Genomic DNA, 27,618 nt, shown 5'->3' with positions numbered 1-27,618 from the left:
AGGTTTCCTGCAACAGATGGTGTGGCCCCCACAGAACCCTGATCTCAGCACCACTAATTCAGTCTGGGATTACATCAAGAGACAGAAGCAACTGAGATACCTATATCCACAGACGCACTGTGGCAAGTTCTCCAGGATACTTGGAACACTTATCTGCCAAGTACCTTGAAAGACTACTCAAGTCTACCAAGGAGAACTTGTGCTAAAGCGTGCTCACACCAAATATTGATTTCATTTGTGTTTTTTCTGTTTACTGAACTTTGTACGAAGTTAACTGGTAAATAAAAAGTTTTTGTGGTATTGTTTTTGAAAGCTTCCTTGCACAGTACTGTAAGTAGGTGTGATCAACTTACATTGTGATTCTCTGATCAGAATGGGAGCGTCTGCTGGGGCGATCGCCTTTAACATGACTGGAGCGAGCCTTGAGCCGTGCCCTCTCCAGGAGACGCTTGGCTTGCTCATGTCTTGGGCTCAGAGGAAGGTCATCATTGATTACAAGAAGAGACCTGAATGTCAACAGAGACAGAGAGATGCAAATTAGGACCAAAAGACATCATCTTAGTTATGAAACTAACATAGAAGTGAATGTAAGACGAGACTTCTGCAAATATGCAGTTTGAGTGTTGAGTTAATGAAGTATGTAAATGGTTAACGTTATGACATATCCAGCAAAAGCATATTCTCCACAGTTTGACTTAACGTAGAATGAATCAAGCTGTGTTTTCCTAAGCTGTCTTATGTAATATCAGATAGATAGAATGGGGCGTGGCACTGGCGGTGAGCAGCAGAGAGACACGTCATCCATCCATCTCTCCTTATGCCCACCAGCTAAGCTGCTCTGCATTGTGCTTCATCGTCTGTACTTGTCTTTATCCCCTGGCCCTGCGATAAAGATAGCATGATACACTAGCCATGTGGATTATCCTTGTAATGGAGTGAGTGTGATTCATTTTCCGCTGTGTGTCAAGAGGAAAACTTGTAGTGATTCAATAGATTACAGTTTGTCATGTCAATGTTTTATCCCTACACTTACAAGCATGGTGTAATTAGCAGTCTGTTTTAATATCTCATACACCTGTGCTCCAATCTGCAGTTTATAATAATGATAATAATAGTCTTTGAATAATAATAATGATAATAACAATAACATTTTGGCAGTGCTATATATTATATGCTTAAGCTAACATGTTGGCATGAAAATTCTACATGTTCAGACTATATTAACTTAAGAACTTTAGAGCCTATTGCACTCCACACTATACTTCCCCCTTGTGGACCAAGTTTAAAAAGGGCAAGAATGTATAGGCTTCAGGTTGCCTATAATGACTGTACGTAGGTATTACTTAAAAGAAACTATGTGTTGTCATGCAAGCAACCTGCTTAGTAATGCAGATGTCAACTTTCCAGGCTGTATTGGGAAATCTGATATAAAAATATGTTTGTCGACTGAATTATTCTCAAGATACCATTATCGTGCTGCTGGCAAATCCTAGTTTAAGTGTTGTATGATAGCAGTCACCCTTGTGGAAGTTTTCTTTATATTTTAATATATGTACTGTACCAGGTTTGTGTTGTATGTTTTTTTTTCTAATGGACTCTGAGCCTGACAATAAAGTTGACAATTGGCATCATTGTTGAAGTTGAAGTCAAAAGCCAATGTTGTTTTTTTTGTTTATATGAATTAGTGTTTTTTTTGTTCAGTTACAAAAAATATTCAAATGTTTGGTTCCTTTTGTGTTTATTTCAAGCATTACTGCTTCAAAAATGTTTTGTCTGATGTCTCAATTACACTGTGGTTTTATGACTTAAATTTTATGTTATGTTATTAGGAGTTGTATGTCACCACCTCTGCCAAGAGTGCATAAAGAAGTGTTGCATTGCTCACCTCAAATAGGGTTCAAGTTCCTGGGCAAGAATGGTTGAGTCGGAGTTGTCCAAAACCCCAGGGACACCTGACATGAAACAGAGGAGAAAAATAAAAATATCAGCAGATCTGGAAATGTTAGATGGTGTGATTGTGGCACTGACATTACATTTTGTGGTTTAGCCATATTGACACTATGATTAGTGCTACAAAGTTTAATCTGCAGGTGTAAAGTATTTAATTCCTATACAGTGTTCATTTCTTATTTAGTGTCTTAGTGTTTGTTGTATGCAAACATGGCAGCCAAGGGAGCTATCAGCCATAAAGTGACCTGCAGGGACATGTTGGTAATTGGGTACTTGTAAGGATTTTCATAAACCTTCATACCATTAGATTCAGTGACAGTCTCAAAGGTCATCCCTGACTGACCCTTGATGTCACGCAAAACACAGAAGTTATGCAATCAGTGAGGGGCAGACATCCCAGAGGGACGAGGAGGGAAAAAAATCACCTGATCATCACGGATTTATCCGCACATTTTGCATTTACCCTCTATCGTTTATTGGCACACTCAAACACACACAGAAAACATACACAGTATTACACATACCTAGCATGGGAAAATACATAAACTGTCACCTGACATGCATACAAAGACAGCCATTAGCATACAGACAGAGATACAAAAGCATGGACACTACCCCCACCGCTGCACGGACTGCTAATAATAGCAACATCCTCATGCACATCTGCACATCTGACATCTGCTCAACACTGGGAGTCAGCCAGGTTGAATACTGCATTTCTATACAGCATCAGACAGACAAAGGATTGTTCAAGTCACAGAATTTGAATAAAATGTTGTGTTTAGAATGTTGTCGGGATAATATGCAAATGTAACTTTCATCTGAATATTCTGTCTCCGCTGCTAAGCTAAAGTAGATCCCCTGAGCTGTTAAACTGCTAAAGAAATATACAGTGGTTGCAAAAGTAATCCAACACTGCACAAGGAAGCTGCAAATGATAACCAAAGAGCCATGACTGAGCCACTTCTTTAAATAGAAAAGCCTTCATTCATATTTTATGATGGCCTGTTGTCTGAGTTATGTCAGTATATGCCATCTGTTTTTGCTTGTTTGTTGAGCAGAGTCAGTCATTGTACAAAAGCCCTGTGGAAGTTGGGAGTCAGAGGTTTTACAACAGTTTGTCAGACATGTAATACATTCCGTTCATCAACAAACTAAAAATAAAACCACCTCAAAATGGGAGGAGGGATCTCATCTGTGAGTCGTAGTCATAAGTTGAAATCTCAAAACCACACTTAAAACTTTTTCCATATGCTTCTACTCAGTTTTCAACCAGATTGTTGTTTTTAAGGGGGCCATTGAATAGATGCAGTATCCTTCAGGATGCTTACCTGTATAATCCACTCTGTTTGTTGCATCTCCATGCTGACTGCGGCTTTCTTCACCACTTTGCTCTCTCTCCTCCCTGCAGTTTTGTTGTCTTTCCCTCAACTTTGCATAAGCCCTCTGCTTCACCCTCAGTTTCTCATCCGCCAAGAGTCCCCCGCTTTGTGAAGACGTGCTCTCCCAGCTGTCTGAACTGCACAGCCCTTTGCCTGTGTCAGTCATGTCCGTCTCCCTCTGCTCATACCTGTCCAGGTAGCACTCCACGCTATCCGAGTGCTTGAATTCTGAGGATGCATCACTATCATCCAAAGCACTTTCCACAGTGCTTCTGGTCCCTGCCTCTGCAGCAGGCTTTGACTTCCTCTGAGGCTCTGCTGGTGCTTCTGTCTGAGTATAATCCTTTGAAGGTAAAGTGGAGGATGTGTTTGGGCCAACACCATTTAGAACCAATGTTTCTGGGCGAGCTACTCTCCAGAAGCCCTTTGGAGGTGCCCAGTGTCTGGTTGTTGTGGTAGATGTGGAGGAAGATGTTGTAGAAGCCAAGGAGGAGAGCACAGGTAATGGAGGAAGAGGGGATGGGCCGTCCTTTCTACTGCTTGAGTTATCAAAGAGAAGGCTCTCCAGACTGGAGCCCTCCCCAAGCACACAAGGCTGACCTGTCAGAAAACTGACTGGAGCATCATTTATTTCAGATTTCTCTTCTTCACTTTCCAACGCTTCCTGAAACACCTGCTGCCCTTGTGCTTTAGCTGGAGGGTTGTGAATCTCCAACCTGACTTGCACCTCTACCTCCTCCTCATCATCGCTACTGCTCAAGTTCTTCACAGCACCTGATCGCCAGGAGGTTGCAGGCAGAGGTACAGGACCCTTTCCTATGGGCCTCTCTCTGAGAAGGACTTCAGGTGAAATCCGCCCCGCTGGACTGCTTGACAGCACCTCTGTGTCCAACCTCTCTCTTTCCTTCTCTCTGTCTCTCCCTCTTGTTCTTCTCTGTGTGATCGATCTCACCTTGGTCTGTAGTGCGTGCACAGCTGAACTCTGAGGAGGGGGAAGTGAGGTGCCCAAAGAGGATGCTGGGAAAACAGGTTCAGGAACAGGGCCAGTAATGAGCCCCCAGTTAATGGGTAGCCCAGTGGGTAAAGGGGCACTGGATTTTGCTTTGATATCATCCACCACCTTCTCTTCCTCCATTGGCTAGTAATGCACAGTAAAGTCCAGACAGGTCCTATTAATAAAAAGAGCAAAGTTGAACTGTTTTTTATCCACAAGCAAATTCATCTCTCTTACATTGATCTATTTGTTGTACAACTCCGTTACCGGCTACTTTCCATCTGATCTGCCTGGTGAAGAGATATGTAATGTGGATTCAGTCACGTTGCCTTATCCACTGATTACTTTGCAGTGCACAGGATAATCCTTTAGAATGAGAATAAGCAACTGCTGCCTGCAACTGAGCCTCTACACCGACAAACACTATTTCATGTTGTTTCCCAAACATTAAAACAACAAACAACAACATTAAACAACAACAACAACAATAGACACAATAGAAACAAAACCTACACTCTAAATCAGTCACATATTCAATCAAAAATTGAGTAAACATGATTAATTATTCAGCCATAGGAAATTGAAATATCTCAAAATGATGTGTCATATACAGTAGATCATTATGCACAATACCTTGCACCAAGGCCAATTAACAAATATAAATATGAACAAAGTAACTTCACACATCCAACACATCCACTTCAGCCAAATGTAATTAAATGAATAGACTAACACGCAAAATAAAAGGTGTACCTGGATTTTTTGTGAAGATGGTGCCCTTTAAAATACAATCCCAGCGCTGACCATCGTGAGAAAGTTGTCATAAATATTGACGCAGCCGCACCAGTTTAAGTTACAGTCCATGCAACCTGCGTTGGCCGTCAATATTTTGCATTGCGCATTCTCAGGTCGGCCGTGAAGCACACAGACGGAACAACTTTCCCTTCCGGATAAAAAAGGAAACACGAGATTCCTCAATGATTTTCCAGACCCTAATGTTGTGCTCCTCCTTCCACTCACTGTCTACACAGCTCCCGGTTTAGGCAGTTTCAGGCGAGCCAGAGCGGTCTCTCAATGATGACTGGTCCGGTAATCCCTTCAGAAATCAGTGGGATTAGACAAAAATGGAATACAAAAATGCCTGCTTTAATTTCGCCCTTGCCTCGCGAACCAGCCGCCGAGAGAGGCTGTCTGTTGCGTAAGTACAAAGCACACATAACGACTCCCACCACAAAATAATAAGCCAATGAAAAGGATTTTTGACTGAAAGGGATGATGTTTAAAGCCTAAATGAGATACCCCAAATTTACTCTAATTCCTGTTTTTGGTTGGTGGTTCATGATGAGAAAAAAAAAAACTTTGTGTTTCAGAGAATATAGGCCTAATTTACCACTGATTCTTATTTCCCAATAAACCTGATCCCTCTGTCCGAGCCCTCTCTCTCTCTCTCTCTCTCTCTCTCTCTCTCTCTCTCTCTCTCTCTCTCTCTCTCTCTCTCTCTCTCTCTCTCTCACACACACACACACACACACACACACACGCGTGCGCACGATCAGATTAATTGGGACAATGCTCTGCCAGTTGTCACAATCTCCAGATGTGCTCATACTCTGCCAGATGCTGTTCAATTTTGCTCTGTAGCTGCACGTGCGGTCCCATGTCAGTAGAGGGCGCCCTTAACATACACACACAACTTGTCCAGCTAGCTGTAACCGGCAAGCGAGGTTGTTGTCGTCGAGTTGACACCCTCCCCAAACCTCGGCAGCAGCTAAGCTGCACAGTCCGACATGGCAAGGAAATATCGCAACATTTTCCTAAAGAAAGATGAAAATCTTCCAAGTCTTTTGGAATGAGTGAGTAGTAATGATAATAATTATCTATTATGTCCTGATGATTGAAACTAACAGTATAAGTTGCACATTTTGTTTTAGTTACATTAATGACGCATAGCTATGGTTAGGTGTTGCTAACACGAAAGGTAGCTGGCTAACAAGCTAACTGCTACTACAGGGAGGAGTGGGGTTTGTTCGCTAGCCTGTTAGCTTTCTGTGCTCAGTATTTGTCTTAACTGCGTCTCAAAATATGACCAGAACACAGCCCCGCTATCATTCTGAACACCCATTGGCATAGTAGTGTAGTAGATTAGTGTTTCTTTAAAAAAAAATATATAAATATAATTCACGCCGTTTGTGTTTCTTGGTAGTTTCGGCTGCTAGTGTTACATAATCTCGCTGTAGCAAGTCAAATGGCTTCACTTTTCAGTGTCACTGTGGTTTCGTCTCTAGCTAGCTATCATTTCCTTAACTAATACACGACGTAGGTATGGTCTTTTTAGTGTAATTAATTCACAAGTACAGCTACGTGCAGGATAACGAACGTGTTATGACCAAACAGTAATAGTTTCGATCACTGAGTGAGTGTTTTTTAACCAAACTACGTTTGCTTGTTAGCCAGTATAGCAAACTAGCCACCCATAGCCTAGCTACAATTAGCTAGCTAACGCAACGCCTCATATTGGATAGCTAAAATGTGAATATATATGTCGAACAAAACCATTCTAGATTATTACAGCCACCGTTAACAAATTGACCCAAAAATAAAACTAGTGCTTGTAGCGTAATATTACATCAACTCCGTTAGCTTCATATCCAGTTAGATAGCGCAGAGGGATTTGGCTGTTAGCCTCCTCAGGACCCTTTGTCCATAGTCATAGCGGTAACCAGCTCCTCTAAGTAGGCCACACAGTAGTTGTTTTGATCCTTCTTGGTCTCTTGTTTCCCCTGTATCTTAAATATGTGCTGTGTCACCTTTGATTTCATTATTCCTTAATTTGTTATGTTTTATGATATAGCATCACATACTTACGCGTCGTTAATGGAAATAGGCTTTCTATAATCACGTTTTGAATTTGAATTAATGATTAGTTAAGTATTGATGGTCCACCCAAGAATCATCCTGGGACATCTCACTGCCTTTGAAGCATTTTTCAACAGCAGATGTACTTATGCAAAGCAGAATTACGTTTTGCTTATTTTAATTTGCCTAGATATTGTTAGAGTACCATATATTGAGTGTTATATGATACATTTTGAATTGTGTGTAAAATTGTTCCAAATTGGTGAATGTTTTCTTAATTGAAACTCTTTCTCTTTTACAGTATTCATCACGCGATGTGATCCAAAATCCACAATGTGTGAGGACATTTAAGAACGATTGAGTTCGGAAGGAAAAAAATCTTGATTCCAGTGGAATCTTCCATATATTATATATTATTATTATATTTTTTTCTGTGTTAAACTTAACATACATTTACACACACTCGTCCCATCAACATATAACCATGCCAGTGCAAGCACCACAATGGACAGAGTTCCTGCTGTGCCCGATCTGCACACAGACATTTGAGGAGACTGTTCGCCGACCCATCAGTTTGGGCTGTGGACATACTGTCTGCAAGATGTGCCTGAACAAGTTGCACCGTAAGGCCTGTCCCTTTGACCAGACAGCCATCAGCACAGACATCGAGCAGCTACCTGTTAACACAGCCCTGTTGCAGCTGGTGGGAGGCCAGGTGAGACACATGTGTTTGTTTGGATGTTTTGTTTTGTTGTTGTTTTTTAACATAAATCCCAGTTGACAACATTAATACAGAGGTTCTGTTGTTGATATCTAGTAGCAAAGGATAACGGTTAATGGATGTGTTTTGTTATTGAGTAGTGGAACACTAAGCTACCATTATACCATTAAGCTACCAGTCCTATCTTGACGGTATGATAATTTCTGTAAGTACTGTTTATGGATTGTACTAGAGTGTTAGGCACAGGGCTATTATAAGATGCATGTAGCTAGGAGATTCCTCCATGAGTCACACTTCAGTGATTGAGCAATTACTTAGTTTAATTCTGTTGGTTTAATGAGTGCTGGCACAATCAGTAAAGCTGTATTTCTCTGAGACAGTGTTTGACCAACAGGGTGAGGCACAGCTAATGGTGTTTTGGCTTTGTTGGCCAAGTTTCCAGGTGTATTGTACAATAATGGATAACGTCACTGTATCCACAATTAACCTGTTGTGTGTTTGATATAGTTATGAGTCTTGTCTCTTAGCTTAAAGCCAGCATGTCTGCTCCCACAGATTGGTAGGGTACAATGTCCAATCGAATAATATGCCCTGATAGATATGTACTGCGCCTGCTGTCGTCGGGTTTATCATAGAAAATTCCCCAGAGATGCAGTGTTATTTGGTCCATGGCTATGTCCAAGTTCATAATTTTGAAAATGTTCCAAATGTCACCCTCTACAGCATCCAGAGGTCTAAAAGATAGGAACATTGAAATGAAAGGTTCTGTGGGTGCCAGTTATTTTAAATCAGCCATCAAAAAATCTTGCCTAGTGTCCTGACTGCCTGCTAAAAAAGTGCAATATAGTGTGGCCTATGCTAGAATGTAGTGCATGCAAATAGAAATGTGAAGCTGCATTTCCACAAGTCATACTAGCAGAGATTGAAGCATAAGCCTTCAAACTGTAATCATCTAATATGTGGTGTTGATAGAGTGTGCAGATGTTTGCATGGCCAACAGGGAACTAGTGGTTTACCATTGCTTCTGGTTTGGGTATCTTTTAGGCAAGTAGTAATTTACATACACAGTAGAGAAATAATAACCTGTTGTCAGTTGAATTCATTTTATTAGACCATTTGAAATTAAACTTTGAAATGTATTGTTACATTCTGTTATTGTCACTTTGGCAAATGACCATCTGTTCAAGATACTACATTGGTAATTTAAGAAAAGTATGTTGGTGCATTGTTTAAGTGTGTCTTTACATGTAGTGTTGTTAAAAGGAAACTTGGATATTTTTCCACTTTGACCTTATTTTTCCATATTTTAGTGCCTAAGTGATTGATTACATTTCAGCCCGTTGAGCAGCTGCCGACTAAAGCGATCTCACTCAATACCGGACCAATTCCAAAAACTGTTGTCCCCATAAGTCACTTAGACACAAAAAGATGGGAAATTAAAGATGAAAAATACCAAAGTTTCCTTTTAAGACCTGCCACCATTGCAATGAAAGCTTTCTGCTATTGCTATGGGTTGTTTTAATTCTTTCCCCCTCTGCATCTGCTGCAGGTTCCTAAGGCTCAGCCAGTTGCCTTGATTTCCAGTCCAGAGGACTCGCAGCATTATGAGGAGGCCAGGCAGTGTGTGGAGGAGTTGGCCCTCTACCTCAAACCCCTCAGCAACACCCGAGGTACTTACACACTAGTACTCGACAATATAAACTATATATACACTCACTGTGATATAAAATTAAAACTTTGATATGACTGTTGATGGGAAACATTGCTTGACAATGCACAACAGCCTATCAAATCACATGAATAACGCTATTTGTAAGGTTGGCAGTATTTTAGACAACCTGTGCCTACAGTTTGGTTGGTTGACAAGCTGAACAAACCACATGCTACTGTTTTGATTATTCAAGAGAGTCATGAAAGATATGAGCGCTCCTTCAAAGGTAACTTAAGGTGCTGATGAAAAAAGTGACAGACCAGCAGCCACAACAACCTTAAACAACAGATATATTCTGGATAAACAAGAAAAGACATCAGTGATCAGTGGTGTGGCTGTACTTTGGCTTCTTAAAGTCTGACAAAGTGGTGCATATGTTGTAAACTCTGCTGAAAATGTGTGGTAGCTAAAACAGGAAATACCACAAACTTATTTCATTACCTGAAACACTTTCACCCAATAGAGCACACAGACTGCAAATGTTTACAGTCACAAGCACAGGCAAAACTGTCTCCTGGAATAAGCAAGGTGCCGCTCGGAGAAAAGCTCCAGTATCAAATTGTCCTGTCTGCCTTTACTCGCGCTACACATAATGACAAAAAAGGAAAAAGACACACATGCATAACATAACATAACAGAAGCTTGATTTAATGAAAGTAATGGGCCGGAAAGTTGAAAGAAAAGCAAAGAGTGTGTTCTGACTTAGCACTTTTTGAAACCAAAGTTTACTGTTTAGTGTCCTGTAATGTTTGATGGCTGTTGCACAACAAATAGTTTACATTGAGAAGATTTAAGTTTATCTTTGTGTAATTTATTTATCAATATAATTTTCAGTTTTCAGCTCCTAGTATTCTTGGTCATTTTTCACATTCTAATTCTGATTAAGGGAACTTCGAAGTTCCAAAATATTAACTTGATTTATATTGTGATACATATTGTTATTTACTGAATTATTGTTTCTTTGGGGTTTTTTTGGCATAACACTTGTAACCATTATAATCCATTCTTCCTTTTTTATAATCAGTTGACACTTTTGCTACCTTCAGATTAAACTCTAGAGTTTGTTTTCAATATGGGAAGTCCAATCCATAATATTGTTGGCTGTGGTTTAAGATGTGAGGATCCTGTTGCTAGGTGACTGTAAATGGATGTGGCTTCGTTCCTTTTTTTAAATGGTTCATGGTTCATGAGTTTGTTTTCTTTATGCAAAAGTCAAGTTAGGAACAAAAAACAACAACAAAAATAACACAAAAGAAATCAGTTATTTTCATAAGCAATAGCCTATTTTAAAATATTGGCACAAGTTAAAATTCATGAACTCTGAGCTGTTTAAAACTTGTGACACAGTATTCACAACTCCACTTGTGAAGTTGTGAATACCGTGTCATTTGGCCATAAAGTGTACTCTTTAAACATAATGCCACTTGAAGGCATGATAAAATACATTTAGCAGATATGCCACCTGATAATTATTGACTTTGTCATCAATCACACAGTAAGTCATGGCATATTTTACACCTAAATGTGAGAATTAAAAAAAAAAAAAAAAGATATTACAATGTTTGACCAGGCTTTGAAGAATCTGTGGTTGATGCCTAAATCAGTTTGTTTAATTTAGGAATTACTGTCATGAAATGTAATTTAATCATTAAATAATAACTAACTTACCATCAACACATAGAAACACCCTGTTCGGTCTGTTGTCGTGTGTTAGAGCGAACAAGAGCTCCAAAAATAGAAAATCTATACGTGGCAGGCAATGTTGATATTGTGGCAGTGTGCCACAAATAAATTAGTGCTCTTTGCACTGTGTAATTCATTTTGAATCCTACTTTAATTAAAGATAAGGAAACTATTTGTACCATAAAGAAAACAAAATAATGAGGCCACTCTGAATAGCTGATGTTCTGACATAATTCAACCTTTAAAATAATTCTGCACAGTTTACAGGCTTAATTTACATTTTTATCATTTTAATCTTAGTCCCTATGCAGAAAAAAATAGCAAATCATCTTTGCAAGAGAGTAGCCTCATTTAAATCTAAAGATGAAAAGGTACAGGTGTCCTGTGTCATGTTATTTACATCAGCACTTTTTTACCATGTTGTTCCTGTTTTGTGTGCAATGCCGACATCACAGGCTCTGTTCAAGATTGCTTGAAATATGAATATGCACAAATCTAGCCTGGGAAAAATATAATTAGGCAGGGTGTAACCAGTGTTGCTGAGATGCACAAATACCAGTTACCAGTAAACATATTTGCCTTAATTTAATATTTTTGATGCATCCTCATTGACACTGTCTTACACTGGTCTTGTCAGAGCAGTTCTACTGCAGAGAAGTGCAAGTGTGTATGATACAGCATGAATTAATGACTCTATGGCTGTGTTCGAAACCGCATACTACATACTTCTATACTACATACTTCCATCCTACACACTACACACTAAACGACCAGATAGTAAGCAGATCGTTTACTGTAGTAAACTACACGATAACCCACCTGAGCTGAAATCAGCAGGATGAAGCTGATTTCATGTTAGCTCTAACTCTGTAAATGTACCACTTTATCGACATTTCTAACATTTTTAGGCGAGAAAATAGCCCTTTAGATCCACAATGTGATGCTAATTTGTCCAAATAACACCTGTTTAAAGTTTTTGTTCCTGCAACCGGAGCCACTCAAGTTAGCCATACCGAGTAATGCACTTCCAGTCATTTTCACAAAATAAAACACCAGTTGCCTTTTATTATTAAGAAAACCATAATGATAGAATTGGTGCTTTTATTTTGAAAACAGGAAGTGAACATACCCTCGCTGTAGCTAACTTGATCTGTGACGTTTGTATTTTTTTTTATTTTTTTTTTCAGAAGTTACATTGCATCTTGGGTAATTTGAATGTGAGTAGTCAGCTCTTGATGCATACTCTGCATTTCTGGCGAATCTAGTATACCATCCGGGAACTTCTCGCATACTCTAAATCGCATACTACGCAGTTGAAACACGCTACATACTTCAAATGACGTCAGAGTTAGTACGAGTAGTAGGCAAGTATGCAGTTTCGAACAGACCCTATTACTCTATTACTTGATAGTAAATAGTTATGTGGTCATATTTATACTATATTGTGGTCCAAACTCTCTTTTAGAAAGGTTTGTATTTAACTTAATTGTCATTGCGGAGGCTGTATTTTGTGGTGCTGTTGAATTTTATAATGTTACACTTTTATTTCTCTTCCCACTCTGATATAAATGAGTATGTAATAATACAGGTTATAAGGCTCTTCTACATATTGACTAGCTCACTGCTTGTCTTGTCTAATCTCTCACCAGGTGTGGGTTTGAGCAGCACGGCCCAGAGCATGCTGAGTCGACCCATGCAGAGGAAACTGGTAACTCTGGTCCACTGCCAGCTGGTAGAGGAAGAGGGCCGCGTGAGGGCCATGAGAGCTGCCCGCTCTCTGGGTGAGCGAACTGTCACCGAACTAATCTTGCAGCATCAGAATCCACAGCAGCTCTCCTCCAATCTGTGGGCTGCTGTCCGTGCACGAGGATGTCAGTTTCTTGGCCCAGGTACTCACTTTTACATTACCCAGAAAAAGACAAGCCCTTTCCACTTTTGATGAGAAGCAGTCTACTGTATATATTCTCTACTGTATAAATGATCTGCATTCTTGCTTGAGGGCTTTTTAACAATCAGTTAGTCATAGATTTGATGTCTTTTCTCTCTTAGCCATGCAGGAGGAGGCTCTGAAGTTGGTCCTTCTTGCACTAGAGGATGGTTCTGCTCTGTCCAGGAAGGTGTTGGTTCTCTTTGTAGTCCAGAGGCTTGAGCCTCGCTTCCCACAGGCATCTAAGACGAGTATAGGTCATGTGGTGCAGCTCCTGTACAGGGCCTCATGCTTCAAGGTAGGTCACTGGCTAAGAACCAAAAGACATGTCATTAATTTTTTTTTTTAAATAGTGAAAAATAGTGTTTGTCATCAGGGGCAGCCCACAACAGGGCTTATTGTCTCATTATAAGAGTGACTCTGACTTAACAGAATAAAAAAAGGTGTCTCTATTTTTTAATAATTTTTTATCAAGTGCTTTGATAAGTATAAAGAATAGAATAGAATGTCTTCATTGTCATTGTACAAAGCACAACAAAATTGATATAGAGAAATGGATAGCTGTTCTGGTGAACATCTTATAATGTCTGTTACCCTTCAGGGAGCTGTTAGAAAGTTGAAGTTGAAGTTTTCTATGGAAGAAACCTAACAGTCAAAAAACTAACACAAATATTTAACTGAATCCCTTTCATCCTATGTGGCTACCTAGGTGACCAAACGTGATGAAGATTCATCCCTAATGCAACTGAAAGAAGAGTTTCGTACTTACGAGGCTCTGCGGCGCGAGCATGACTCTCAGATTGTTCAGATTGCCATGGAAGGTGGGCTGCGCATCGCACCCGATCAGTGGTCTTCTCTGTTATATGGAGATCAGTCTCACAAGTCACACATGCAGTCTATCATAGATAAGGTTTGTGAGAGACGTATGTTTTTTTTTTGCATGTATTCCATATGTTTTCCACATGTGGCATATATTTACATATTTCATAAAGGATGGTTTATGCTTTTCAATGTAACTCTACCAAAGCATGAACTCCATGTTTCTCTACTTCTGGCACAGCTGCAGACCCCAGCGTCCTTTGCTCAGAGTGTCCAAGAGCTGACGATTGCGCTACAGAGGACTGGAGACCCGGCCAACCTCAACAGGCTGCGGCCCCACCTGGAACTTCTGGCCAACATTGACCCCAGTCCTGGTAAGAAATTAGCTAAATTGGGAAAACTTGATGTGCAGTGTCACCAGTTATAATCCAAATTATGACCCTGGTATTTTTTCAGCCCTTCTCTCCCTCATCCTTCCTATCATTCCAGTATATCTTGTCTAAAAAGCTGAAATAAGACAAGCAAGGGAGCTGCCAGAATATGCAAAGATATGTCTTGGCCAAGGCTTACCTGTTGCATTCCAGTTTTATTGACCCTTAAAAACAAAAGTTTCTCTGGCATACAATGTATTTTAGTGGCCAACCCAAAAATATTTTTAAGAGTTTTTGTGTTTGTCTTCCAAAATACTGCAAATATGTCTTTCCTAATCAGAAGTAAGCCTGTGGATGAAATGTTATGTTCCAGCTGACTCTCAAATTTTGTTTTACCACCACAAATAACTTGAAAGACTAAATTCTGGAATTCCAACTGCATATTTTAGTGAGGTCAAGAGCTGGTATTGGCATAATGACAAAATGGATTGTATTGAAAGGCTTTGGTTTAAACCCTCTTGACACTGTTTTGTAACTGGCTGCCGTGTCCTGTTAACTCCTGGTCAGGATGGAGAGAAAAGCCTGATCTTGCTCACTAGACAGGTGGTCAGCTGAGGACATTGTTTGTACTTTGTGCTGGAACACACACATATATCACTTCTAACATAAATAATAAATTCTTAGGTAATCAGTTTTCATGTATCAAAAAGTGTTGTTTTAAAAAAAAAAACTGAATGTCTGTTTTTTTTTCTCTCATTCCTCTTCTCTATCTGTTCAGATGCTCCCCCTCCCACATGGGAGCAGCTAGAGAAGGGGTTGGTAGCAGTGAAGACGGTGGTGCATGGCCTGGTAGACTTTATCCAGAACCATAGCAAGAAAGGAGCTGACCCTCAGCAGGTCAGTCGGTCCATTGGACCATCAAAAGAACTAGTAACTTGTAAGTTACTTTATTTATAGAAAATCAGTGTTTTCAATTTCAATAATTCCCTGTGTTTCTGTTTAGCCTCCCCAGCACAGCAAGTACAAGACATACATGTGTCGTGACATGAAGCAAAAGGGTGGCTGTCCTCGTGGAGCCAGCTGCACCTTTGCTCACTCTCAGGAAGAACTGGAGAAGTGAGTCTGAAATATTGTTTAAGATTTATTTTAAAAAATATTTCTGTTGAAACTAACACATTTTTCTCCTTCCCTTCACCAAAAAGCACCACAGCTTGACTTATACATTTTGTACTGCATTTTCCGTCAGGTATCGTAAGATGAATAAGCGCCTGGCAGCTCGCCTCCCTGGCTCAGGGCTCATGCCAGATGAAGGCCTTCCCCTTGATGTAGCAGTGACCCGGAAGCCTTCACCTCTCACCAATGGGAGTGGTGCACCCTCTTTGCCCCAGCTCATTGCCCGTGGCACAGACACAGTCCCATATGAACTGTTGCGTAAACCCATGAAGATGGATGGAGGGAGTCCCAGTGCCCCAGGATCACCACCTGATCCGTGAGTATAGTGTTCTCTGTATTTGTATTAAGCTGGCATCTAAAAAAATGGGCAGCCATGTGGAATAAAGTCAGTAAGTGCATCTTACTTTAATTCTTGTAGCATGGACTCTGTGCCCAAACCTGGTATGCCTCTGCCACCTCATGCACTGGCCCACCCCAGAATGCCTGCAGATCACCTCTCTGGGGTGAAGCAGATGCCTGTGGTACCTAGAGGTTCACCAGTGTACCCCCAGCCACAGCTCTCTGAGATGTTCTACTCTGATACTCGCCCACCACCTTCTGGTCCTCAGTATGAACCTTCACAATACCCCCCAGGTAAGAGTCAAGGAAACAGCATACTGCATTGTGCTGGTGTGTGTGCATAGTGTGCATAGAAATAATATATAAACTTGATTTTGATGTTTTTTAAATACAGCCCTTTTGATGTTAACAATTAGTCATTTGTTTCTCAGGTTACCCCTACCAACAGCCACCACAGTATGTTCCTCGGGATTACATGCGTAACCCACCCCCCAGTGAGTCAGGGCCCCCTTACCATGACCCCTACCCTGGCTATGGCCCACCAGAGCGCCCTTACCAGGCCCCTCACTCTGGCCCACCCTTCTCCTACCCTCACCCTCCACACTATGACCGAGGTCGCCATGGCACCTATTCTGGCCCCCCACCTCCCCCACAGCCTTACACATCTCAGAGGGAAAGCCTGGTCAGAATGAGCCCTGCGCCTCTGGATGTTCCCCCTCCATCAGCTGGACAGGCTAACTCACTCTACCACCCGGAGGCCAGTGCCCGGGATAGATACCCACCAGATGGCTACTATCAAGCAGGTGCCCAACCTCCACCAATGAGGGCTTATCCCAGAGTGAGTCTCTTTGGATTATTCTTCATATTAGCTCTGTTCCTTAATCTCTCTGTGTGGTAATCCAAGTTACAAAACACTGAGATACACTGAGAGTTCAGCATCAATATGTCTTTCAATGATATGTATGTATGTGTTTTAGGGGCCATCATATAGTGGTTCCCAGCCCAGCCTGGACTACCTTCACAGACGTCGGCAGGAGCTGTTATCCCAGCTGGAAGAAAGGAAAGTCATCTCCCCTCCACCATTTGCTGCCTCCCCCACTCTTTCTCATACCTTCCCAAGCGACTACCCTCCTGAGGTTAGTATTATGTGAATTTCATGTAAATTGAGAGATTTGAAACATACTGCATGCATGTCAGTATTTGTGACAGTTTGTCTCTACATGTTCTGTGTCTGCAGTACGGAGAAGAGAGCTCCAAAACCATTGGGAAATGCAGAGAGCCTGACTATGCTGGGCAATACTCACCCTGGTCTTGCGAAACCATTGGATCCTACATTGGCACAAAGGACGCCAAACCCAAAGATGTTATGGTTCCTGGAACCATGGAAATGATGGTGAGTTCAGATGGATATCTCTGTTTGTAACCATGTCAGTATTTCCCCTATACACATCAGGGGTGGCAGATCTGTTCCTCAGATTTCTCCATAGCATGACAATTCCTCTCTCTCCTTGTGTCTGGCAGAATGTTGAGGCTAAGGGTCTGAGGGAACCATCACTTGAGGCCCCTCGTAGGGGTACAGAAGTCAAGGACGATGACCCTATTATCCCGTTTGGCCCCCAGCCCACTGTATCACGCTTTGGGGCCATCTCCCGCACCTCAAAGACAGGCTATCAGACTTCCGGCCCTGTACAGGCCATGGCCTCCACTCCCCAGAACCCAAACTCTAAACACATGGCCATGCCAGGTAAAAAAACAATGTGCACAACAATGACTCAATAATATCTTATTCAGATTTGGCAATAAAGTAACTTTAACATTCAAGTCAATAAAGCTTATTTGAAATATTCAATAATATCAATGAAAGTTTGTATAATCAGCACAACTCAGGCAGAATAGACTTGTACTTATTAGGTTGGGCAGTAGTAATTGTATTATTATGAGATTTCTAAAGTTCTTATATCAAGAGATCAATCTTTACTACTCATGTCTAAAATACAATTAAAATCTAATTTAAAAAAATGTTCAATTTAATTGGATGAACATAATTATACATTTGTATATAGTGTATGTGATTTTTTTAAATTCTTGGTAAATATCTTAACCTATTGATATTGTTGTATTATGATGTAACAATTTTGTCTACACTGCCCAACCCTACCACATAAATGTATTGTTTAATCATTTCTGTTTGTCATTAAAACATTTCTGACACCATTCTGGCACTTTGTGCACAGCAGAATACACATATGGAAGCCATGGAGGATGGGGTGGAGCTTCATACCCCTCCCACCAGACTGCCTCCTCCTCTCAGGGACACTTTAGTGAGCGGTGAGTCCTTTATTTTTCCTGTTATCTTTTTGATAGTGACATGACAAAGCAGTCAGTTATGATAAGTCTGTTAAGCAGCGATGTTAACTTCCCTTTCACTGTCACTCTTGCAGCCTGCCTATGGCAGCCACAGACAGAGAACAGCTGAAGATTGAACTGCAGCAGGTCAACCAGCAGATCAACCAACAGACCCAGATGCACAGCATGGAGGTTTGAATGCTTCCTGTTTCTAAAAATATTAACATAAAAAAGTCTGGAAAATAACTAAATATTATTCTAAAAAAGTTTATGCTGCACTTGTTCTGAATATTATCAGAAAAACCTACATCCTCTCATCTTCACTTCCTGTTTCTCCATTGCAGGCTGCCAGTAACACTTTAGTGCTGCAGAGGGAGGCCAGTGCATTGGCAGGTCAGTCCGTGCAGTCCAGCCATGGTCAGGCAGCAGCAGCCCAGCAGCAGCAACAGGCCAAGTGGCCAGCAGGGGGAGCAGGTGCAACAGCTGTGTCTAGTGAACAGCTGAGCCTGGAGCTCCACCAGGTGGAGAGAGAGATTGGAAAAAGGACCCGTGAGATGGCCATGGTGAGGAGGGGTGTGGGTTGTTGACCAACAATAAGAGATGTAAAAATGGAACTATGCATAATTATTACTGGTGCTGGTGAGAAGTTATGATAAACAAGAACGTGTCTAATTGGATTGGGTTATTGGTATTGGATGGGGGGGGGGGGTGGAAGCACTCCACTAATTTCAGACAACAAAGTCAATGTAATTTTTATAATGTTAAGCCTGTAAAACAGTTGTATAATGTCTTCTGTGGCTGTGGATTGAGCTCTGTGAAATCAGAAAAATATACTTCTCAGTTTGTTCTCAGAGACGGCATATTTAACAGAAAGCATGGGTGATATAACAGAACATGCATGCATTATGTGAAATGTAGTATCCAATTTTTTATTTTTTAATTTGTCTCCCATGACCCCCACACATTTATGGAAGCTGTCTACTAAATCATATGAGCACACCTTTAAGAACATCCCACTGGATCCCAACAAGATGAATATTCAGTCATAACTTTACATATAAACTTATTTATCTAAGAATATATTGAGGAGATTTTTAACATAGGGAGAAATGCACACAATAATGGTAGTGATCTGATCCAATATATACAAGCTTTTGTCATATTAAATCAATGAAACAAATTATGGAGGTGGGTTTTTCCAGCAGCTAAAGATGTGTTGTACTTTTTCTAAACCAGGAAAAACAAGTAGCTCATGAAGTTCAGCAGTACAAGATGAAACCTGCAGAGAATGGACAACCAGAGCACAAGACTCAGCTGGAAGAAATCTCTCTGGCTCTTGGGTGAGTTTAAATATATTTGAACATCAAAACCTGTGCTGTCCCTAAATACCCACATGATCTCTTCCCAGTATTCCCTGTTCTCACTTGTTGTTCCCTCTTTCCTTAATTCAGCGAGGTGTCAAACGGCTCCAGCAGTCTGCAAGAAAGTGCAGTGGGCGGGTCCATGCTGTCACTGACCAATAAGACGTCTGCGTTGAGCCTGTGTTCTGATCCAGGTGCCACTGGTTCAGAGATGCAGAAGAATGGCGTTGTCCATTCCTGCTCTTAGGCAGTACACCCACACACACACACACACACACACACACACACACACACACACACACACACACACACACACACACACACACACACACACACACACATACACAAACATGCACACACATTCAAGATGCTCAACTGAAAAGCATGCACAGACAATACACCCATTCTATTTAGAAGATGAGCAGTATCTGCCGTGATATGAATTTTCTTTCTTTTTGTTCTGTGAATGAGCTTTTTTTAATGACTTTCCTTGCCTGGAAACCAGGGCATATGATAACATTTCTTGTGTGTGTGTTTTTTTTTTTCTACTGGGATTCCACATTAACAAGGCTCACAATAGATATATTAGGAAGAGAAAATGGTGGTGACGTTGACAGCGGTATTGGAACATCATTAAAAAAATGCAGCCTACTCCATCCTTAATAAACACAGAAAACATAGTCAAGTGTATGATTAATCTTCCCCATGCAAGATTTTTGGTTTGGTTGTAGCTGGATACTTGTCAATGAACGGTTAAATACAAACTCTCTGAGGAATTTAATATTAATTTCTTGTTGCAATCTGATTATCTATGGTATTGTAGGAAACAGCAGAAGTTCATCGCTTGGTACTCACCCCCAGAATCGTAAAAAAGTGGCTGCCCAGATCAAGATTGTCTGAGGAGGGAAAAGCAGTAAAACAAATATTCCACCAGTATTCAGAGATGCAAATAGGAGCAGTGTTTTTAGAAGTCACATTTTGCACACCACACGCACTTCCTTACCTACCACGAGAAGTATGATTTTATTAGTGCATTTTATGAACACATCATGTGTCTGTTTCATACTTGAAAGCAGTATATTATATATTTAATTGAGGCATTCTGTTTTAAAGATTGCAACAAAGTCTTTTTGATAATGAGCTTTCCACATGTTTTCTATATAAGGGAATCTACTATGTGCTTCTCTTGGTTGTGGTGTGACCGGATGTGGTTTGGTTGTGAGGCCTTTCGCCCGCAGCTTCCCAAAGGGCTGCGTTCAGCCCTTGCTGGTCATGTTGTAACATTTTTCACAGCATGCTCAAAAAAAACAAAAAAACAAACAAAAAACCCAACTGTTGGGTTTTTTTGTTTTGTTTTTTGGGTCTTTTTTTGAGTGGGGGGGGTGAATGCTCATGATCAGGCTGAGAGAGAGTACACCTCTCAGTATCAGGAGCCAGGTGAAAGGGTGTACACTTGACTTTATAATATCAGGCTAAATAAATAAGCCTTTCCCTCCTCAGAGTTTCTCATCTGGCCACACAAAAAGCCTCCCCATTGGGATTATCTTGTCATTTGTTCACCTAACTTCTATGAAGTTGCCTTCCCTTGTGTCTTTTTGTTAAATTTTGTTTTAATTTTTTCATGCTTTACGTTGTTACGATTTTGGGGGGAGGGGAGGCAAGTGAAGCTTACCAATGGAAGGCTTTATATAAAGCTCAGTGGAGCTGTCATGAAATGGTTGACTTAAAAGCAAATCCCTGACTTTTCATTTAGTTTTAGAAAGGTATCTGTTGTAGCATTTTTAGCTGCACACGATATTTGAACTTGAGTATACAGCTTGAGGATATTGGTGTCACTGACTGAGAGGTAGACCAAGAAATTATCTTCCAAAATACTTGTTCTTAGGTGAGATTTGATAAGTTAATTTATAACGCATTAAGTATTTTATATTGGTGAGTAGTACATTTTTCTTTTCACCATCAGACACTTTTCTATTCACAATTCGCTGTCATCATCACCACTATTGCCACTATTATTGTTCTTTCTTCATCATGTTAATTGTTTACTGCTGACGCTCAACACGGAGCTCTTTGCCTTTTGTAAACAATTACCACGATTGGCTAGTTTTACAGCTCTGCTGGGAGTGAGTGAGTCCTTGTGCTTGAACGGTTGAAGGATAGAGGAGACGCTCTGGGTCTAGTGGTTTTAGCTTAACACAAGCCTTCGTTTTGGTCAGACGAGGGGTACTGAAAAACTGAGTTTGACAAATCCCTGATCACTGATCAGTCAATTAAATATAGACACAAATGTTTTGTGTCCAACATCCTCATCTGGATTGTTTGATGGGCATTGCTTCATATGATGTCAGTGCCATGATAGTGGATGTTTGGGATTTTCCTGTTTGTTTTTTTTTTCACCCCCAACCACACTTCAAGCCTCTGGCTGCTCCTCGCTACATTTATTGTTTAGGTACACAAACTCACTTATACATATGAGTATGTATACATACATTAATATACTAAAGCACTATTAACGTGCCACCTCTTATTCTACTCGCTCAGCATTTATATTAAATGATCTCTACTTAGAATCAGCAAAATGTTTTTTTTTTTGTTGTTTGATTTGTTTTCTGTCCACTGGTTGCCAACACAGACTTTATCCTTTCCCAGACGAAGGACTTCTGTGCGCATTGATGTGTGTTCACTTAATCTTTTGTGTTCAAACAAAGATGTTCTTTATAGACTATGCTTCCGAAGAAGACAAGAATTCTGTAACTTTGGAAAATTTAAGGAGATGTTTTGTGTGTGCTAGATTGTATTGTAGAAAATGTACCCTGACTAAGTTTTTTCCCCTCAAAGTGTGCTGTACTTGGGTGATAGTGTTGAGGTGTTAGAAAAGTATTGGGGTTTTTTCCCACCCCCGCCCCCAAGAGGATATTCAGGAAGATGAAAGGTTGGCCTTAAATCCTCAATGCAGTGCTCCTTTCCCCTTGTCTGCTTTAGGAGCATGAGGTGATCATAAAAATACTAATTAACACTGAATTGGCATGATTTTAGAGTCCTACAATTAGACTCTAGGTGATTTCCCCTCTTTTGAAACTGTCATGTAAAACAGCAACAATGCAATAATGCAAATCTTAAGATTTGAAGCAAGATGTGTATTTTTATTGTTTCTTCTTTTTTTTAAGAAATGTTGTTGACCTAGCTGGATTTGTAGTTTTTTTCTCTTTCTCTTCTTTTTGTTTCTGCAATAATTGAGTGAATTTACTGACCTGCAAGTCTTACAGTCTTTAATGCATCATCTGACCTGACGTGTAGTCAACAGCTATAAGAGTAACATTCACACAATACAAATTAGCCTATTGGCCTACCAGCTTAATTTTGCTGTTGTGTTTAACAAAATCAGTATATGACTTACAAAAAGAGGGAATTTGGTTTAGTCATGAGTTGGCAGCATTTAATGATGTTAATTCAGTATGTTGTTTCTCACTCAAGCGCAAGTCAACCAAAACTATCACAATGCTGATTCTACTTGATGGGTCCCTGCAGGTCTGAAGAAGCCTAAAACGCCTTTAGCTTTGGAGAACTGACATACGACGATATGTGGGGTGGTTTACTATATAGTAAATAGCAAAAATGTTTATTTCAATCTCTTGTGTGTTTTTGTTTCTGAGTGGAACTGCTGCCTGCCCCTCATTTACATAACCAGTTAACCCCTCCACTCCCACCCTTGACCACTGAACTCTGTTACTGCTGTTTGAGGCTCACATTTTACTCCCTGACTTTCTGGGGAACAATTCGCAAATGGCTTTTTTATATAATTACTCCCTTGTAAAATATCTCTTAAATTAAGGTACAGGTTTGATTTCAGCAAGTTAAAAAAAAAGTTTTTATATGTATATTATACTCCATTAAGGAATGTCTAGAATTATCTTCCTCCAATGTGGATGTAGCCATTATTACGCCATTTTATGACTTTGTAAGAGAATTCACTGTGTGAAAATTGGTTTGCATTTTTGTATAATACAATCTGCTTTTTTTTTGTTTGATACGAGAGGGAGGTCAAACTGGAAGTTTGAAGAGAAAAAAAAATGAACCTGTGAAATTGAGAAAACAAAATGTAACTTATATACAACAGTGATTCTAAGCTGAGGGGGAAAGATTAAACGATATTGCTAACTCTGAGTGTTTGTGGTGTTTTATTTAAAAATATATAGATAATACATACACATCAGATGTAAATGAATGTAGCTGACTGGTAATGATAAGGACAGGTGATACATGGTTCACAGTAAATACTGTATATACCTGACAGAAATAACTGCCACGGGTAAAAGGTTCTCATGAATATGGGTCATATTTGGGTAATTTTTTTATGGTACAAAAACTTGATTTTCTGAAAAAATACAATTAAAACATCACCAAACCATCCTACTTGATCATCTAGTCCCACCCAAAGAAACACATGCAAGACATTATGGATATGTGACTGCACACAAACCTTTTAAATCCAATACTTTAAATGCCCTGCACTTAAAAGCATTCAGTCTCATTCAAAGTCCTCCCCTGGTAAATTGTTGCAGCTTTAACTGTGATTTTGTTGGGCAACTATTGTAGGGGAGGGAAATCCAGAAAGATTATTCATGACCCATGTCAACACAAATCCAGATCCTCAGCTGTATATCTGCCAAGGCAAATGTTCACTTATTAGACCAAATTATATTTGCTATAATCATCATAAAGACATTCCTATATTACCTATGACTGTAACATCCTATCTGTATTGCTTTATAAAAAAAGTAGATATTTAGTTAATTTCTATGAGGTTACAGCACCTGAAGAAGTCGTGCAAGCTGCTCTAGCTGAGATGAATGAGTTTTATACCATAGCAGAATCTTCTTCCAGGTAGTGTGACATACAAAGCTTATTAAATTAAAATCTGACAACAATTTCAAAATTAGTTTTTCAGACAACTGATTCCAGGACAAACATCCCTTTTCTTTTCTGATATATTACTCTACGTTGGTTGGATCCCAAGACACGTGTCTTCCATCATGCAACATTCCCAAAGTATTCATGTCAGCCTCCTCCAGCTGGAACTCGAACACCTATATATGTGTGTGTGTGTGTGTGAGAGAGGGCAGAGACAGAGGAGGAACAAGGGGCAACAGGTGAGATTACAAAATGAATGGCTATTTTTGTATTGTTTGAGGTAGTTAATGTGCAATCATGCAAATGCCTGAAATATATTTTTAACTCACTTGACAGTTTTCTTTTATCCTCTCCTTTTTGGTGGATTTTGGTATTGTGACAACTCCATTCTAAAGAAAAGCAAGGAAACCATTACATTATGGTTAAAAAACAAAAGTATACAAAGAAACATCTGTCTAACATAAGTCAACTTGGGAGGAGCCTTATTGGAGCCATATGACAACCTGACTACTCCAGCGGATGCAGATCTGAGCAGGTGTGCGTCTGTACTTTTCTGCTATCTGGAGAACAGTGTGATTGCTGAGGACTTGACCCTTGGCCAGAGGACTGTACCCTTCGAATACGATCCCCTCCTGACGACAATACTCAATCAAGTGACTGGGCTGCTGGAATGGATGGTACTCCACCTGATGGATCAAAATGCATTATAGGCAAGTTATGTTGGCACTGCAGCTTGACACATATGTATTTTTCAGCAGTGTGATAAACAACACACTACAGATTCATCGACATTTTAGTGAGCACATTTCTCATTTTACTACTGTGCAATATGTTTCTCATATTGAACAAATTGTTCTCTAAAAGACTGTAATAAATTATTGGAGTGTGGAGAGGGGCTGAATTTTTCACTGGGAAAGAATGCAGAATGTAAAATATACACCAGAAAAAATCTAAAAGACCCTTCCTTGCGCTCCCAAATAATGCAGACTTCTGTCCCTTCCCATCTTCCCTGATAACTTTCATGCAGTCTCTAACAATATTAGAATATTATGAGAAGAAATTATCAAGACTGTTTCTTTCTCATTTACACATTTCCTAACTAAGCCCTATCTCTTCCAAAAAAATAGCCTGAATGTCTCTATAGAGCTTCTACAAATAAGCTTTTTAAAACTAATTGAAGGCTTTCTAGAGAGAAAAAAAAATACCTGGTTAACATGTGGCACCACACTACAGTCTTCCTTTAACTGTTCCAGGTGATGGACCAGAAAGTTGCTCACTCCAATAGCACGGCACACCCCTACAGTGACACACAGAGTTGTGTTGTAAAAAATATAACCCACTGTCAGACTGATATATTTGTTGCAGTCTCTAAAAGATACTGTCCAAATGTTCTCTTCTGTCTGGATCTGGTCTTTTAATACAGTACTGAGAATAAGTTCATGAGATAAAAGTAAGGCAGTAAAGTAAACAGTCATGTGATACATCAGTTTTATTATTCCAGATATTCAAAGCCTGGCCTGGTAACTGGTTTTCATCCTTGAGGCTAGTCTCTTGCGCCACATTTTATAATATGCTACATTTACTTTACTAGCAGATTAAGGAGTTTTGTTTTTACTGTTATTGTGAAGGCATTTATGTGCACAGCCTTTGAGTCCAAGACAAATTTCCCTAAAGGGACAATAAAGTATATTGTATCATACTGTAGATTAAGTGAGAAATTACCTTCTTTGTAAAGTTCCTCCAAAGCTCTCCAGGTCTCAGCTCTCATCTCCCTGTTGGAGCAGCCATGTCGTGATGACTCTGGCCAGTGCATGAGATAAAGGTCTGAAAAATGGGGGCAGATGATGATTTAATGAGATACTAAAAGACACAGGAAGACAGACTGCCTACATTGTTGGGTAATGAAGACTGTAATGATAATAAAAACACAAAGATCATTCATAACCCTTACCAAAATAATCCACCCCCATTTGTGAGCAGGAGCCAAGGCAGGCATTTTTTGCAGATTTGTATCCATAGTCGCCTGGCCACAGTTTATTGGTGAGCCACAGATCACTTCGTGGTAACCCACTTTCTCTGATAGCTCTGCCCAGTTTCTCCTCACAGCCGTAGCGCTTTGCTGTGTCAATGTGGCGCATGCCACACTCAGTGAGTGCATACATAATGGAATCATGAGAGTATCCGCCATCATGTGATGTGCCTGGCATACACAGAAAATATGACACAAAATATAGACAGTCAGCAACACAGTCAACTCAGTTAAATTCAAATGGGCTTTTGGCATGACCATATGCAGATACAATACTGAACACTATATGGATAACCTAAAAGTGTGGTCAAGCAGATTTTAGTGACAAGATTTATCAATTAACAACTGAATAAAAGTGAGAAATATGCTTTTAATACTTAACAGCATACACACACATACATGAAATCTGATGGACATCTAGCTGGTCAGTTTTACTCATTCGTTACTTTTTTCATCATGTAAAACTTGAATCAACTCTGGTTCATACTGTTCAGTTGATGTACTGAATAGTCACATTTATTTTGAGCATATCTGTAGATTCAGGTTGTGTGATACTTACTTCTATTAATATACAATACAATTTTCCCATGGTGTCTCCTCCCTCAAATGGCTTAATTTAAAATGTTCTCATGTACAAAAGTTTAATGTGTGAAACATGTAATGTGTGTTTTTTGTATTTTGGCACAATGAGAACTCACCTAATCCAAGTACTGGGATCTGCAGACCATTGGAAAGTGGGACTGTGGGATAGTTTAGTGCTGGTGATAAGGGCATAGCCTGTTCCTCTTGTTGGATAGTACTGAGAAACCTGAATTACAAATCAGAAGTGTTACTTATTGACTTGCGCTGATTATCTGCAACTTCATAGTAATGTTACCTGTTCCTTAAAGGCAGCTAAATCACTGAGCACCTCAACAAAAACTCACCTAATCGAATCAACTTCGAGTTTTAGTAGTGAAGGAAGTTATTATGGAAATGTTATCTGCCCCCGTGTGGTCCAGTAGTGATAGCATCTCTGGTGTTGGTAGAGATGAGACACTAACGG

General features: G+C 40.0%; 2 protein-coding genes across 3 annotated transcripts; one reads left to right on the top strand and one right to left on the bottom strand.

The window, feature by feature from the left end:
• The first annotated feature begins 6,083 nt into the window (after positions 1-6,083).
• rc3h1b (ring finger and CCCH-type domains 1b) lies at positions 6,084-19,985 on the top strand. Of its 2 annotated transcripts, none has more exons than XM_062428349.1 (20): positions 6,084-6,179; positions 7,484-7,897; positions 9,453-9,573; positions 12,947-13,186; positions 13,347-13,522; positions 13,934-14,134; positions 14,285-14,417; positions 15,193-15,311; positions 15,418-15,530; positions 15,661-15,903; positions 16,006-16,220; positions 16,358-16,764; positions 16,904-17,062; positions 17,164-17,319; positions 17,448-17,670; positions 18,164-18,254; positions 18,368-18,464; positions 18,617-18,835; positions 19,509-19,612; positions 19,724-19,985. In XM_062428349.1, the coding sequence occupies exons 2-20, from the start codon at positions 7,667-7,669 to the stop codon at positions 19,878-19,880; spliced, it is 3,405 nt and encodes a 1,134-aa protein (XP_062284333.1). In that variant the 5' UTR covers positions 6,084-6,179; positions 7,484-7,666; the 3' UTR covers positions 19,881-19,985. The 2 variants fall into 2 exon arrangements, with proteins under 2 accessions (XP_062284333.1, XP_062284331.1); XM_062428347.1 differs by having other exon boundaries at positions 18,161-18,254.
• Positions 19,986-23,794: 3,809 nt separating this feature from the next.
• zgc:110366 (uncharacterized protein LOC550476 homolog) lies at positions 23,795-27,590 on the bottom strand. Its single transcript, XM_062428376.1, has 8 exons — positions 27,500-27,590; positions 27,272-27,381; positions 26,496-26,744; positions 26,267-26,368; positions 25,750-25,841; positions 25,048-25,230; positions 24,874-24,933; positions 23,795-24,720 (listed from the first exon to the last, which is right to left on the bottom strand). The coding sequence occupies exons 2-8, from the start codon at positions 27,345-27,347 to the stop codon at positions 24,625-24,627; spliced, it is 858 nt and encodes a 285-aa protein (XP_062284360.1). The 5' UTR covers positions 27,348-27,381; positions 27,500-27,590; the 3' UTR covers positions 23,795-24,624.
• Between the last annotated feature and the right edge of the window lie 28 nt (positions 27,591-27,618).

This window comes from Scomber scombrus, chromosome 11, assembly GCF_963691925.1.
Source record: "Scomber scombrus chromosome 11, fScoSco1.1, whole genome shotgun sequence".
Lineage (NCBI taxonomy): Eukaryota > Metazoa > Chordata > Actinopteri > Scombriformes > Scombridae > Scomber > Scomber scombrus.
This window is presented reverse-complemented; position numbering and strand designations above follow the sequence as displayed.

Bases quoted from the DNA above. Each gene is read 5' to 3' on its own strand.
- rc3h1b (XM_062428347.1), top strand. From the start codon at position 7,667: ATGCCAGTGCAAGCACCACAATGGACAGAGTTCCTGCTGTGCCCGATC. The intron at 9,574-12,946 runs GTACTTACACAC...ATCTCTCACCAG, and splicing joins ACCCCTCAGCAACACCCGAG to GTGTGGGTTTGAGCAGCACG. The intron at 18,255-18,367 runs GTGAGTCCTTTA...TCACTCTTGCAG, and splicing joins CAGGGACACTTTAGTGAGCG to CCTGCCTATGGCAGCCACAG.
- zgc:110366 (XM_062428376.1), bottom strand. From the start codon at position 27,347: ATGCCCTTATCACCAGCACTAAACTATCCCACAGTCCCACTTTCCAAT. The intron at 26,745-27,271 runs GTGAGTTCTCAT...TGTGTATGCCAG, and splicing joins GATCCCAGTACTTGGATTAG to GCACATCACATGATGGCGGA. The intron at 25,842-26,266 runs GTAATTTCTCAC...GTGTCACTGTAG, and splicing joins GGAGGAACTTTACAAAGAAG to GGGTGTGCCGTGCTATTGGA.